The sequence below is a fragment of the Lithobates pipiens genome, unplaced genomic scaffold (assembly GCF_037356315.1).
Source record: "Lithobates pipiens isolate NorthernLeopardFrog02 unplaced genomic scaffold, aLitPip1_a1.2 Scaffold_10, whole genome shotgun sequence".
NCBI lineage: Eukaryota > Metazoa > Chordata > Amphibia > Anura > Ranidae > Lithobates > Lithobates pipiens.
In genome coordinates this window covers 70,126,355-70,142,852 of record NW_027507686.1, presented here as the reverse complement: position 1 = coordinate 70,142,852, position 16,498 = coordinate 70,126,355, and the positions used below count along the sequence as shown (strand labels likewise).

The 16,498-nt window shown below is 43.7% G+C and overlaps 1 protein-coding gene across 1 annotated transcript in view; it reads left to right on the top strand.

Moving 5' to 3' along the window:
• The window catches only part of NXF1 (nuclear RNA export factor 1), an 88,287-nt gene that overhangs the window by 24,972 nt on the left and 46,817 nt on the right, over window positions 1-16,498 (top strand). Inside the window, exons 2-5 of the mRNA XM_077455831.1 lie at window positions 8,554-8,752; window positions 11,188-11,317; window positions 16,136-16,219; window positions 16,336-16,440. Coding sequence (XP_077311957.1) covers window positions 8,554-8,752; window positions 11,188-11,317; window positions 16,136-16,219; window positions 16,336-16,440 — 518 coding nt within the window. The remainder of the gene's footprint in view (window positions 1-8,553; window positions 8,753-11,187; window positions 11,318-16,135; window positions 16,220-16,335; window positions 16,441-16,498) is intronic.

Genomic DNA, 16,498 nt, shown 5'->3' with positions numbered 1-16,498 from the left:
TCCCAGATGTCCGTGTTGTCAACGGTGATTTCAGCATGTGCCTTGTTAGTATAGCATGTCCTTGGATGGGTTGTTGTGTATCTGGTCCAACAATAAGTACTGTGCAGTACCTGGAAAATCACTGTTGATGCTTTAATGTATAAGTGCCATTAAGATGATGATTAGGAAGATGTGATTATAACAGCTATCTGATACAGGAACAGTAACCTGGAATGGATCTGGGCTGTGGCTCAAGTGAGCAGTCAAACGTTGAGCATAAAAGTAAACAGAATTATCTAAATGTTTGTTTAGGGTGCCGGCGGTTCACGCTTGTGCAATGCGGGAACCCTGCGAATCCACTGCAGGTTCCCACATCGCACCCAACTCACGCGGCAGTTCGCACTGACATATACCAACTGCAATACATAGATGACACCGCCGTTTCAGTTCGCATATCGCACTGCGAACTGTCAGTTCAGAGATGAATCGGATCGCATAGGTGTGAACACCCATGCGATCTGATTCTGATTCAGACCAAAAAAAGGGTCCTGTGCGAGTAGGATGGATTTGATTTAAATTGCTAGCAAAAAAAGCTTGATTTAAAGAGGAAGTAAACCCTTCCAAACAACTTGGACCTATAGGTAAGCCTAGATTAAGGCTTACCTGTAGGTCCAAGCAATATCTCCTAAACCTATATGGTTTAGGAGATATTTGCCCGAAAATGGGCACCGCTGTCTACGGCGCATGCGCCGTAGACAGCGGCGCGCAGGCGCACTAAATGCGGCAAATCCAAGAATGGATTTGCCTAATTTGTCGACTCCCGTGCGCATGCGCGGGAGTGACGTCATCGCGGCTTCGCCGTATGGCAGCGGCGGAGCTGCGAGACGCGACTCCCGTGCGCATGCGCGGGAGTGACGTCATCGCGGTTGCGCCGCTGTGATTCGTCGGAGCTGCGAGACGCCACAAGCAACATGGATGCGGCGGACTACAGGGGACAGCGGCGACTTCGCTGGCTCCTGTGTCAGGTAAGTGACACATAATGAGCTACTATGCAATGCATAGTAGTCCATTATGCTTTACCTTTGCAGGGAAAAAAAGAGGAAGTAAACCCATCAGGGTTTACTTCCTCTTTAAATCAACTTGATTTTAAATCATCATTTTTAAAGAGCAACTGTCACCTCTGTCCCGCAGCTGCTCCTTTTCTGACCCGCTGTTGACTCACCGACAGTCCCATTCATTTTAATGGGATGGCTGGTCATGTGGCAGTGACAACAAGGCGAGGGACAAGGTGGCAGCAGGTGAGTGGATGCCTGCTAACGAGCGCTGCCATGATGGATCTGAAATCACAGGTGCTCTTTAAATGTAAGGACTTATTCTTGCTGGTAGTTTTCAAACAAAAGGAAGGTTTCCTATTTAGGATAATAGGCATTCAGGTTAGTAAGACAGCGATATCAGAACTGATTCAATCACACAGTTTGTAGTGGACATAGATTTGCAAAACAATGGGATAAAGTAATATTCCTGAACTTTGTTTTATTTATCTCATAAATACTGTGCCTTTCTGTGAATGCATCAATGCGGTGCATGTTATCTCAGCTTGCAGAGCTTGGATTCATTGAATGAGTTTACCAAAAATTTTAATATTGCAGAATATACAGCCTCATGTTACATAACTAAGCTCCATTTCATGCTGAATAAATTAAATTATTAATGTATCTTAAATGGAAAAGTATCTTTAGATAGATTTTTACTCCAAAAGCATTTTATTAAAATTTGATTAAAAATCAAAAAAATCAGATTTTTGTTTTTATCATTGATTTATATCCACCCAGTGTGCGAGTTTAGTCCAAATGCGATGCAATTTCAGCTATACTATCTGTATGGCTGAAATTGCATCACGTGGACATTGCATGTGATTTGGACTGCAGAGCGGTGTGAATCGCAAGCGATCTTACAGCAGTGTGAACCGGCACAGTGTCAGAGGCTGAGTATCGTCAGAATATCATCGGTTGACAATATTGATTCTTCGCTGTTTTAACCACTTTCAGACCGGACCATTTTGCTGGTAAATGACCAGAGGTCTTTTTACAATTTGGCACTGCGCTGCTTTAACTGGTAATTGCGCGGTCATGCAATGTTGTACCCAAACAAAATTTGCGTCCTTTTCTTCCCACAAATAGAGCTTTCTTTTGATGGTATTTGATTGCCTCTGCGATTTTTATTTTTTGCGATATAAACGTAAAAAGACCGCAAATTTTGAAAAAAAATGATATTTTCTACTTTTTGTTATTAGAAAAATCCAATAAACTCCAATTTTAGTCATACATTTAGGCCAAAATGTATTCAGCCACATGTCTTTGGTAAAAAAAAAAGTCAATAATTGTATATTTATTGGTTTGCGCAAAAGTTGTCACATCTACAAACTAAGGTACGTTTTCTGGAATTTACGCAGCTTTTAGTTTACGACTGCCTATCTCATTTCTTGAGGTGCTAAAATGGCAGGGCAGTACAAAACCCCCCCAAATGACCCCATTTTGGAAAGTAGACCCCCTAAGGAAATTGATAAGTGGCATGTTGAGCCCATTGAATATTTTATTTTTTTGCCTCAAGCAAATGAATAATGACAAAAAAATTTTTTTATTTTTTTTACACAAAGTTGTCACTAAATGATATATTGCTCACACATGCTATGGGCATATGTGAAATGACACCCCAAAATAAATTCTGCTGCTTCTCCTGAGTACGGGGATACCACATGTGTGGGATTTTTTGGGAGCCTAGCCGCGTACGGGGCCCCGAAAACCAAGCACCGCCTTCAGGCTTTCTAAGGGCGTTACAGTTTTGAAGGCCATAAAATGCCAAGATGGCACAAACCCCCCCCCCCCCAAATGACCCCATTTTGGAAAGTAGACACCCCTAAATTTAGGGGTACACTAGTGAGACTAGGTAATAAATGGCGGGTGCCCTGAAACTATAAAAAAATAACTAACCAACCAGCGTCACCTGTAACAGTTATATGGTGATCACTGGTGAAAGGGTTAACTAGGGGGCAATCAGGGGGCTTTATGCGGTAGTATATGGGGGTCCCTGGCGCTATAAAAAGCTGCGGCGAACCTAAATACCTACCTGCCTAACTAGCGTCACCTGTGACACTAATACAGCGATCAGAAAAACGATCGCTTATTAGGCTGGGTTCACACTGGAGCGATGCGGGAACGCCACGAATCCGCGGCGGGTTCCCACATCACATGCCTCCCGGCGGCAGTTCACACTGCCCTATGCGAACTGCTGGGAGTGTCAGTGAAATGTTAATGACACCCCCAGATCAGTTCGCATATCGCAGTGCGATCTGCAAACTCGGATCGCATGGTGTGAACACCCATGCGATCCGATTCTGCTGCGGGCCAAAAAAAGGGTCCCGTGCGAATTTGCGGCGGGTGCGATGCGACTTCAGCCATACTATCTGTATGGCTGAACTTGAATCGCACAGAGATCGGATGTGATTTGCACTGCAGTGCGGTGCGAATCACATTCGTTCTCATAAACCGCTGCAATGTGAACCCAGCCTTAGTGACACTGGCAACGGGGGGTGATCACGGGGTTAAACCTTTATTGGGGGGGTTAGGGGGGTACATTAGAACTAAACTATACTGCCCTAACAGTTATTACAGTCACAAATGACACCAATGCAAAAAAAAAAATGACATTGGTGTCACTGTGACTGGGGGGCAGGGGTAATTGGGGGGGTGTGAGTGTGCCTGGCATGTTCTACTGTGAAGTGTCGTGTTGGTGCAACTCACCGATCCTCTCTCCTCGGTGTCGGAACGAAAAATACCGACACGGAGGAGAGATTACATCACTTCCTCTCCTGTGTTTACATTACAGGAGAGGAAGTGATGTCACGAAGGATTTCTATTCGTCGGGAGCGATCGCGAGGGGGTGGCCATGAATGAATGGCCGCCCCCTCATCCCGGATCGCGAACGAACGAATACCGACCGCCGCAGGCACCGGGCGGGGGCCCGATCGGGCCCCCGACCCGCGGGAAGGCAGGGACGTACAGGTAGGCTCATATGCCTGCCCGTGCCATTCTGTCGACGTACATCGTCGTGCGGCGGTCGGGAAGTGGTTAATGTAGGTTACAATTTAGAAAAAAAAAAACTGCCACATCTAAGGACTGCTAAGCTGTATTATGGCTGTGTGGCCTTCCCCAGGATGTTGCACAGCCAAAATCTGACAGATTAGCTCTGCCAAGGACTTGTGGGATGGTATGAATTTGTTCTGTATGAGCCAGTATTAGTGGACTTTGGATTTTGACTCTGCATGCTAGCTATCCTAATTATCTGGATTTTCAAATTGGTTTTGGAGTGGCCCTTTGCTTTGATATCTCTGCAAATCAGGACTACAGAGCCTTGAATAAGTATTCATACCCCTTGAAAGTGTCCACATTTTGTCATGTTACAACAAAAAACATTTAATGTATTTTGTTGGGATTTTATGTGATAGACCAACATGAAAGTGGCACATAATTGTGAAGTGGAAGAAAAATTACAAATGATTTTCCATGTTTTTTTTTTTTTCAAATAAACATCTGAAAAGTGTGGCGTACATTTGTATCCAGCTTTCACTGCAATTACAGCTGCAAGTCTTCTAGAGTGAAATTTTTGCCCATTCTTCTGTGAAATGGCTTGAGATCTCTCAGATTGAATGGAAAACGTCTGTGGACAGCAATTTTCAAGTCTTGCCACAGATTCTCAATTGAAAATGTTTTTTTTTTGTTTTTTTTTCCTTCATTAATGTGCAGTGATGAGGCTGCACTGATGGGCAGTGATACCACCGCCTGAGGTGGTGTCCGACTCAGGGCCATTGCTGTGCCCCTTCAGAGTTGTCGGTTCCTTGTGCAGGGAGTCTCCTTGGACAGCTCAATGTAGAGCTGCAGCCAGTGGAAGGGAGGAGAGAGACACGCAGGGAACACTTCATGCTAGGGGCGCTTCACCCCACCCCTGCCAGCTATGCTGCTCCTACTACCCTACAGCTCCACTACTACCCTGCCCTTCATGGTCCCACCCCTCCCCACCAATATCATCGGAATACGTTCAGGACACCTGCCATCTGCCTGGCAATGTTGCGCCCGACTGCATCCCTTCATGATAGCCACTGGGGCTGACAACAGCCCGTGTGCCAGGCTGCATTTTCTACTTGCCAGGGGGGCCTGGGGTTTGTTGAGCCCTGTGCTAGAAGGTGAACCTCTGCCCCATTCTTTTGCAGACTCCTTAAGTTTTTCTTTTAAGCTTGCCCTGTATTCATCTTCCCATCAATGCTGACCAGCTTCCCTGTCCCTGCTGAAATGTGTCGGGGTGATGTGCAGTGTTTTCCCCAACGTTTTTTCTTTTAGGCCAAAAAAGTTAAATGTTGGGCTCATATGACAGGAGCACCTTCTTCCACATGTTGTGTCCCCCACGTGGCTTTCTTATGGTTTTCTTTCAACAATGACTGACTTTCTTCTTGCCACTCCTCCCATGAAGGCCAGATTTGTGGAGTGCATGACTAATAGTTGTCCTAATGACAATCTCCCACCTGACCTGTGGATCTCTGCAGCTCTTCCCAGATTTACCATGGGCCTCTTGGCTGCTTTTCTGATTTATGTTCTCCTTGCCCTTGGTAGGTTTGCAGTTGTGCCAAACTCTTTCCATTTTTGGATGATGGATTAAACAGTGCTACATGAGATGTTCAAAGCTTAGGATATTTTTTAACCTAACCCTGCTTTAAACTTCTCCACAACTTTATCCCTGACCGGTCTGGTGTGTTCCTTGGCCTTCATGATACTGTTTGTTCACTAACAGGGCTTCACAGAACAGCTGTATTTATACTGAGATGAAATTACACGCAGGTGGACTCGATTTACTAATTAGGTGACTTCTGAAGGCAATTGGTTTCACTCGATTTTTAGTTAGGGGTATCGTAGTAAAGGGGGCGGAATACAAATGCATACCACACTTTTCAGATTTGTAAAAAAAAAAAAAAAAAAAAAAAAAAATTAACATTTATTCTCCTTCTACTTCACAATTATGTGCCACTTTGTGTTGATCTATAACCTAAAATCCCAATAAAATACATTTGTTTTTGGTTGTAACATGACAAAATGTGGAAAATTTCAAAGGGTATGAATACTTTTTCAAGTCAATGTATACTGTTGCAGAGTCCTCCGGATTTTTATTTTTTGCTAGTCTGCTAAGGTTTTTGGCTACTTCCAGAGAAATCACTCTTGGGGCTTGTTCACACTTGCCTAAATTTCAAAATGCACAACAATCTCTCCTATAGCGTTTGTGTGGCGTTGGTATGACCATCAGACAGGCGTCAATGAGCTTTAGTATGGGCATTTTACAAGCTTTAATGAGAAGTTTAAAAATACTCCCCAAATGCCCTATGGGCAGTTTTGAAGTTTTTGACGAGTGTTAAAACTGCTCCACAAATGCCTATTCCATTACAGTAAATGAATGAACCTTAACGCCCCGCAACCACCCGCCAGAGCATTTGTGAGGCGTTGCCATAGACATGAATGGGGGAGGCATTAAAAGGTTTCAAATGCCTCCTGACTCGACCTGAGGCTTCAATTTTGAAGCGACACTATGTGCTGCACTATGTGCTGTCTATTTTATCTTGGGCATTTTTTAATGCCTCTCGAACGCATGCTCTTAATGCCAGTGTGGGCCCTTTTTACCCCCAGGCACCTATAAATCTGAAGTTGCGGCTTCCTACAATATGCTTGCCAATGTTGATAATGCTCCATTTTTACTGTGCACCAAAGTCTCGCCGTTCCCCATTCATGAACAAAAAGAATGGGCAATTTATGATTGGCTGGGTCCTGAAAAGATTCTCACCCTTCCAAGAATCTTTGCCAAGCTCTTATCCAGAAGAAAGGGTTCACAAGAAAGTGGTCTTTTCTAGGGATGCACCGAAATTTCGGCCGCCGAAACATATCGGCCGAAAATGGTGTTTTCGGCAAAATGCCGAAAAAAAAATCTTGCCGAAAATGGGGGCGAGGCCTGTGTGGGGCTCCGCCCCCTGGTGTCGCCCATTGCACGGGTGTTTTCCTTGCCCGTCCTCTGTCCTCCTTTCGTCCCGCCCGACAGTGATCTCCGTGTGTCACGGAGCTGTGCATTGAATTGCCTGGGCGGCTGCAGTAACAATGTCCCGCCTCCTGTGACAGACGGTACACTGATCCAATGGCGGGACATTGAATCAGCGTGACGTGATTACAGGAGGCGGGACATTGTTACTGCAGCCGCCCGGGCAATTCAATGCACAGCTCCGTGACACACGGAGATCACCGCTCTGATCCGGGCATGGGTAAGGCTGCATTTAGACACTGGCAAGCTGCATGAGGGGGAAAGAGTGTGCCCAGGGCAAGCATTGCAGAGTTTTGTCTGCAGCTAAATCACACGTTTTTTGTGCCCACAGTGCTGCTGCATCCAAAAGTAATTTGTTTGCCTCTGAAACTATCTACCTCTAGCCACTTGTGTGAATGTAGCCATGCTATATAAACCAGGTCACAGGACAAAGGCTGTACTCCCTTTATTGACCATATAAATAAAAAAAAAAAAAAAAAAAAAATCTTGATTTTGACCCAGCTAGGTTTTTATCTCCATGTGATAGAATGGGGAAGGGTTAAGTTATTGCTAGTAGAGGTAACGATATGAGCATTCCCAATAGAAGTCTGTTGGAACGTAATCAGGTAGCTTGCTTGGGGCCAGTTCACACCAGATGCAGTTCCGTGTGCTTTTTTTTTTTCACAAAATGCATGCACAGTGTTTTCCATGTATTCCAATGGCTCTAGTTCACACCATGCAGTCAGTTTCTGCACCGGAAACTGACTGCATGGTGTGAACTACAGCCATTGGAATACATGGAAAACACTGTGCATGTATTTTTATCAGGCAGGCTGCATCTGAGGGGAGCTGGTGAGGCTGCTTTGATCTCCTGTAGCATGCCTGCAGTCTCTGACCACCTCCTGCACCATGCCTGCAGTCTCTGACCACCTCCTGCACCATGCCTGCAGTCTCTGACCACCTGCTGTATGAAAATATTTTTTAAAAACAGTCATTTTCGGTATCGGTGCTCTTTCGGTATCGGTTTCGGCCTAGTGTATTTTTCATTTTCGGTATCGGTTTCGGCACCAAAAAACCCATTCGGTGCACCCCTAGTCTTTTCCGGTAGTAGACCCTGCCATCTCAGTTTTAATCATCTAAGGCTACATTCACACCGGCAGGGGTAGATTTCCACTGCGGCTATCGATTGCTCGCTGTTGCCGCTGACTAAGTTCACTATAACGACCTGTCCCTGGCGTCCGCAGCTATTTGTGGCTCTCTACACAGCCAGTGATCACTACTGCAGCTACTGGTGTGCTCCTTGAAAGTAAACTACATTGATTACAAAGCATCAAACTATTTATTTCATTGATATGTCATGAAGCCATCACATATTTACATAGGGATTAAACTGGATATTTGCTACTTGAATAATTGGTACTTGTTTTGTTTTCTTGCTCTTATTGATTTTTGATTTTTATCTTTTAGACCACGATGACCGGGTTGGTGGAAGCTTTTTCCCAAAGAAGCGGAAAGGGCGTGGCCCATTTCGGGCAAAAATGTATAGTGAAGCAGGTCCGAGAAACCGAAATCGTGGTAATTACCAACCTAACCCTCGTTCCCGACTAGATATGGAAGATGGAGATGTGGCTATGAGTGATATACCCGACACAGCCCGTTCACGGTTGTGAGTACCTCCCTACTTTTTATAGCTAAAATCGTTCAATAGTTACTGGTGCTATGCTATTAGCCTTCATTAAATGTTTCCGTCAATGGTCTGAGAATTACTTGAATCCTAGGTGGTTGGCCTACAGTCCGTTTACACAACACAATGTTTCATGTCACGTGCACTAAAATATAAGAATGAAAGGATAGGTTCGCCAATAAAAAAAATACACATTTTTTTTTTGCAGGTAAAAAAAGTGCATTTAACTTGTTGCCGCCTGCCCACCAGCAAATGACAGCGAGGCGGTGCGGCTCTTGTTCTGGGATGATGTCATATGCCGGTGTCCCAGAATGGCCGCACGGTGTTGCTAGGACAGGGTGCGACCCTGATCTGTGGAAAGAGCCGCGGCTCTTTAAACATGTGATCAGCTATATGTAAAAGGAATTATTCCTGCGCCTGATCAGGAAGAAGTCTAATTGTTGTACCGCTGCACACACTGGGATGGGGTACTAGAACACAAATAAAAGAAAAAAGGGGGCAGAGAAGTAGTGATGCGCAGTACTATAATGGAAGATCTGGCCAGAACAGGTTAATAGGTGCACTAGGCTCTCAAATGATTAGGTAATATAGTATCGTCCGTCCTAAAAGGTGCTATATAAAAACATAAAAGCCAATATGTGTTTGAAGAATAGTGAGGAGCCCTCACAGCTATACCGTAATAGTATTTTGAGTAAAAATCATGTGAATGTTAAGAAAATTTCAATAGTTTAAAACATAATTCCCAATGCGATTTTATGAAGTTAGCAAAGTTGCATAAAGTGGCAGTGCTGGATATAAAGAAGGTCCGTGAAGGTAACTACTACATCATATAGTGATTTAAATATATATAAAACAGTCGACAAGATATATAGTGATTCCCAATGCGATTTGTTCAAACTGATAGTCGCATAAAAGTGCCAGTGCTAGACAATAAATAGGTCTCTGAGAATATCTATTACATCCAAATATGAAAATATAATGTACAAAAAACAGTCACTAAATAAAACAATAGTGCAAATAATGGATGACTTGTGACTGAAGAAATCGCATAAAGGGACAAATGCCAAAAAAAAGGGGGGGGGGGGGTGAATATGTGCAAGTGTCCTATGTGGTAAAGAATAGTGTCAGTTAAATACGATCATCGAACACAACAGAATATTAAATCCAAAGCAAAACAAAAATAGAAATAGAAAAAACATAAAACTAATCTTGGTGTTTAGGGGAAAGAAAATAACCTTCTAAAAATATGTAATCCTAAAAAAGAGAAGGGGGTGTGCACAATGTTTTAAAACGTAGTAAATACAGAAAATTGAGCAATAATCTTTGTTAAAAATGTCCATTCAACTTGTGCGACACCCGATAGCGATTATCTCGAAAATCGCATGTAACGAAGCAATCGCATACAGTGCTGGTGCTTTGAATATCTGTGCATTACAAAGTAACAGCTTAAACGGTGGTGGTAATAGTGATGGTGAATGTATCCCACGTGGTCCTGTGTGATCGAAATATGGGTGTCCCCTTACCTTACAGCTGTAAGGTAACAGCATATGATATATATGTCCTCAGGGTTCCTGGTGATCGTTATCCCTCGAGGTCCTGTTCCTATGTCCCCGGATGGTGGCGTCTCCTGCCTATTCTGCCGTACTGGACTCTTTATGTGGTCACTCAGCAGTACTTCAGCGTGGGGGGGTACCTCGGCGGTGGGTGTTTATGTAAGGGGTTAAACACATAAGGAGGAAGGGAGCCCCATAGTGTAATAGTTTTTCAACAATAATGAAGTTTATTCATAAAAACAGATTAGGTACTCGCAAACAGATTTCTTGTATGAGGTATAAACGAGCCTCGAGCTCGATTGCGTCACTTCCGGTAGCGTCCCGACGCGTGTTCGTCACGGTCACGTGACTTCATCAGAATTCCCCTGATGAAGTCACGTGACCGTGACGAACACACGTCGGGACGCTACCGGAAGTGACGCAATCGAGCTCGACCGCGCAATTGTCTTTCAAATGGTGACAGCTGAAAAATGGCTTGGGCAGGAAGGGGGTGTAAGTGCACGGTAGGCAAGTGGTTAATATATATATTTATTTTTACTTGGAACCTGGAAAGCATTGCAATGCTGGACTCCTGCAGACTTCTCTGTGTATCTGTCTGCTCCTACAGGCAGGCAGATACACACACACTGAAAGGAAGAGACCATGAACTAACAGGGTCTTGATAGTTAATTGAAACTGCAAACCCACAGGGGAGGGGGGTTCAGCTACTGGAACTCCTTACATGTTCCACCCTAAATATGGGTGGTACATGTAATATGTTACAAAAGGGGTAGTACACCTTTTGTGTTTTTCACCTTTAATGCATCCTATAGCCCATCAGCCGTAAAATTCCCCCAATTTTGTTTGTTCTTCTCCCATCTCTAGTAATCCTTATAGCCGTGGAGGCAGGAGAAGAGACAACAGAGGTGCTTTTCATGGAAATCCTGCTAGGGATAACTCGTATCACCCTAGAACTGATATTAGAAGTGATCGAGACAGCTGGTTCAAGATTACGGTAAGAGCAGCATAAGAGTGTGTGTCTCTCTCTGTCGTCATCGTCCCCCCCCCCCCCCAACAAAAAAAATCAGTGTAATCATTGTTTTGGATAATCTTCATTTACTCAGTGTCCTTGGTATGCAGACAGTTGCCATTGCTACCGTGGACATCTGAAACCCAGCATACACCTCCCAAACTCTCACGCCTGCGCAGTAAGGACAAAGTGTGGTGCACTGTGTTGATTGACTCATTTCCAGAACCACCTCCATTTTCTGCTCTCGGCTGTTTCCTTTCATGCCACTGCCTCTACTGATTCCTTCTCCGCCATCACTCTGTTATAATGACAAAAGCAAGTCCACTTTTCAAAAATGGCGCCTAACTACACCTGGCATTGCATCATTTCTAGTTTTAAAATAACGCCCTCTGCCAGAAGTGAAGGGTGCCGTTGACTCATGGATTGATGACAATGATATCCCAGGAGTCAAGATATGATATATATTGCCGCAGCAACTAGGGCCGCAAATGGAGGGAATTTTTTTTATTCAAAAGGTAACTAAACCAAAGATTACAGGCACATGTATTGGCTACCAGTGTGGTTATGAGTGTAAGAAAGGGTGGAACTTCGTTTTTGAATTCCTTTATTCCCATCATTTAACAAACTTCAGCTACCCATTCCCACACAGTCGGAGCTATAGGCAAGTGGCAATATCTAAGAATTGGTGTACTAACTGCAGGTAACAAATCTAAACAGTGACTTCTTGACTGTTAAAATCAATCCAGGGAACACTGAAAGCAGTGTGATTTCTGGGGTAAGTATAAGCATGTCACATGTGACTTTGTGTATTTTGTCACCTTGTCCCAACAGTCTAATCAAGGGACATCTCTAAAAGTCGCGTAAGGACTCATTTACACTTCATCATGTGGCATTGGACATGTTTTTTTAAAGCTCTCTGAATGCCAATCAAAGCTCCTGTCCCTTAATAAAAATGTTTACCTTGGAGTCCTGTACGCATGTTGCGTTTGCTTTACCTTGTTGAAAAAATGATACCCCATGTTGCTTTCTAAGAAAGGTGTAGTGAATTGGGGATCTGGTGCTCAAATGGTATATGTCCTTTTTATAATTGGTAGGCAATTGCTAAATAGCAATGATAAAGTCTGTTAATCCAAACTGTTAATTAAAGGAGGGCAGCCATCCTTGGTGGTGATGTAAGCCAGGCTCTCTCTGACTGACAGCCCAGGGTCCGTCTTCCGCCCGTTCTGGTGACATCACTTCTAAATCCACGTTCCATGCTGGTTAGCGTGGTGTTTCCTTCTACCCTAGGATGGAGATCTAGCCATACACTCGGCTTACGTCACCACCAGCCATTGGACCGTGTGTGAAGCCTATGGGAACTGCCAGGACTGATCAGATTATAATTGACATGAATCCTTTCTGCATCTTGTACATGTTATCTTGTGCAATAAATGTTTTACCCCTAATACTACACTTAGTTCGTGCCTCCCCCTCCCTGCTTTTCTACATGTTGCTTTCTTGGTGCTTCAAAGCCTCCATAGAAGTCTATAATTGTTTCCATGAGAAACAATTGGTGCAAGAGGCCCCCATATACTGCTTGGAAAGGCTGTTGGGGAAACCCTTAACGGAGTGGTTAACCTAAATGAACCAAAGGCGCATATACAGACTTAATCTGGTGAGTGGCCATTTTGGCAGGTGGTGGTGAAGTCACTCGATTGGTGGATAAAAGAAGCACTTTACATAGGAGGAATATAGTGGCACTGGAGTGATCACTCACTTAGGACATTCATGTCGCACTGGAATTAGTTTTTTTTTTTTTTAGATTTTTTTTTTTTCTATTTTTGACATGTATATTGTTTACATTTTTTTTAGATTTTTGTATCGTCTATTCATATTGTTTATACTAATTGCACTTTATATATTAGGATGAAGGTAAAGTGAGGAATTTAATTGAGGCACGGCACTTTATGTGGTTTTGTACCAAACGCTGTGAAAGTGATATTTGAATGATTGTGGTGGTAGTTAGCGCTATCCATATTACACGCATATTTTAAATTAAATTTGTCTACTTATATAGTGACGTTTATACCAGATTGCAGCAAACTAAGATCTAATCTGTTAAAACATTTTGCTCCGTTTAATTTATTGGTTTTCAAGGCCTGAATATTGGCCAATGTCCAAGATGATTGACATAACACCTAATGAGTTGTCCACGTTCCCCAAGAAAAGGAGCATATCTTCAGCGTAGAGCATGATTTCTCATGCAGTTCCCCATATGTAAATCCCATGACAAGTGGGCAATCGCGCACCTGGGCAGCGAGGGACTCAATGGCAAGAGCATAGGGGACATAAGACAGCCCTGCCCAGTGCAAAGACAGGGGATCTGTTTATGGCAGCTTGTGGAGAGCTATACAGTAAATGTGTCCACGCGATTAAACCTGGGACCGAATCCAAATTTTGACAACACAGCCAGGAGATGCCTCCAGCTGGCCCTGTTGAATGCCTTATTGGTGTCAAGAGACAACAGTGCCCTATGTCCGGTATTATCTGCTGGGGTCGGCATGTTCAAAAAAGTCTTCTAAGGTTAGTGGCAGTAGACTTGCGTGGCATAAAGCCTGCCTGATCTGGGTGGACAATAGATAGGACGACCCTGTTAACCCTCAAGGCCAGTACTTTTGCTAATATTTTTACGTCACTTTGCAGTAATGAGATGGGTCTTTTTACGAGCTCAAATCCACCAGATCCTTTCCTGGCTTAAGCAACAGTATAACATTTGCCCTAGACATGGTTGTGAGTAACTGTCTCATTTTCAAGGAAGCATTAAACACTACCAGTAGTTTTAGGTAGGATAGCTTCCCCATATTTGGTATAGACCTCCATGGGGATGCCATCATCCCCCGGTGCCTTACAGGTAGGGAAAGAGCCTCTGTCAGCTTGTACAGCATGGACGGCGCTTCTGGTTCTAAGCGGGCCTGTCTGGTCAGAACCGGCAGGGATATAGATTGTAAATGGCTCTGCAGTGCCTCATCAGAGTAATCATCACGGGGACTGTAAAGGTCTGTAAAAGGAGGCCAGTTCAGTGAAGTCACTAGCCGCCAGGTGGAGCACCTTTTCTTATCTTGCATAGAGACGGGTGGTCCTGAGACCCAGACCGTCCTCCCTTTTCAAGGTTGGTCCCTTTCATTCACTTCAGTATAAGGATAATATCCTCCTTTCCCCATGTCCTGCCTTGACTCAAGCCAAGGAGATTTCACTCCACTGCCTGGATGTAGTCAGAGCAGTTAGGGTTACTTAACTACAGCATCTTTCCTCAGAGTTCTCCTTTGTTCTCCCTGAAGGGACATCTTGCTTCCTCTTTCCCCATTGGTAGGTGGCCCAGCAGCTCATTTCTAGGGCTTATGCTCTCAAGGCACGTGTTCCTCCCTTTCCTGTTAGGACCCATTCCATCAGCTCTGTCTGTGATTTTGGGCTTTTCAGCACCAATCATCTGTTTCACAGTTTTGCAAGGTCGCCCCCTGGTCCTCTCTTCATACTCTTAAGTTTCATCAGGTTAATCTTCAGGCCTCTGAAGTGAGCTTTAGCCACAAGGTACTTCAAGTTGTTGTTTGACTATCTTTTAGGTCTGTTGACCCTAGTTTTCTGTTGGCCTGTTTGCTATGTTGATGCCTTCATTGATTGCTTTGGACGTTCCATGGTCTATAACTATTGCTGTACTGTACAATTTAAGATGGTGATCATTTTGGCTGGCCTGTAAATTCCAGATCTCGGGTACAGTACAGGAACCCAGTCTGTCCTCTGTAGATACTTGTTTGCTACAAAACTGAAGTCCCAAAAGGGTAGTGGGGTTATATGAGGGCGCACTGTGGGCATTTCCAGAAAAGTTTTTCAGTGTCCATTCACCTGAAGGTAGTGACATATAACTCATGGTCTGTCTGTAAGTCCTGTACTGTACTCCAAGATATAGAATTTACAGGTTGGTTATAAATCACTTGTTTGTTTACTCGTAAACTGACACATGCTGTTTAGTAGGAGTACACCCTGGGCTAGTATTTATTTTGTTTGCCAGTGTCCTATACTTCCATAGGTGGCAATATAACCTGAAGGTTTTAAGACTTCTTGTGTCCCTTAATATGAAAAAGATTTTACAGTGGGGAAAGGTAGTAACCCTTGTCAGATGTGTATTTCCATTTCTGCACTGGGGAGGTTCACCCTTTCTGTTTTTCCTGGTTACCACTGCTGCCAGGGCCTGGTGATAAAACATGTAACATCTTAGTTGTTCAGAAACGGGAATAATGGGGAAATCCTAAAAAAGGAACACTCCCCCCCCCCCCCCCCCCCCCAAAGTGACAACTGGCTAAGGCAGGGGTAGGCATCCTCGGCCCTCCAGCTGTGGTGAAACTATAAATCCCTTCATGCCTCTGGTAGTCATGGCTTTGATTGTCAGGGTCTTGCAATGTCTCATGGGACTTGTAGTTTCACCATAGTGGGAGGGCCGAGGTTGCCTATCCCTGGGCTAAGGTGTCTTCATTTTAATGTAGAAAGCTCTCTGCTCACTTCTGTTTTTAACATTTTTAACCTTTCCCTACTTTATCCACAATTAAGAAAAAATGCTTTGGCTTTATAGATGGATGAGTTGGTTATAATCAACCCATTTTTTCTTTAAGATGTGCAAGTAAGTTGAGTAATTTGAAAGACTTTGGAAGTGGCCCAAGGGGTGTGCCTTTTGGAGTTCACTCAGTTCTTGAAATGCTTTAGTTATGTTGGTTTTTTAACCATAGATCACTTTACATCAATGTTTATTCTTCTGTTTCTTTCTCTGAACAGATTCCATATGGTAAAAAATATGAGAAGGATTGGTTGATCGGCCTTTTGCAAAGTGGTTGTTCACTCCCTTTTTCTCCTATAGGGGTGAGTTAAATTGAGCACACTACCTATGTATTTTTTTCTTTCTTTGCTAGCTTATTCCACTTTTATGGTATTTTTCTCTATTAAAATCCCTATTTATAATGTGTTTTCATACATAGTACCATATTGACCATTCTCGGGCCCACTTCTATGTGGAAGATGCAGCTGTGGCAAAAGCTCTGAAACAGATCTCAAGGACTTTTACTGACAGAGAGAACTTCAAGGTATGCAAATCTTGGCTAAACTGATTTAATCCCTGCTGGTTATGACAGCCCATATTAT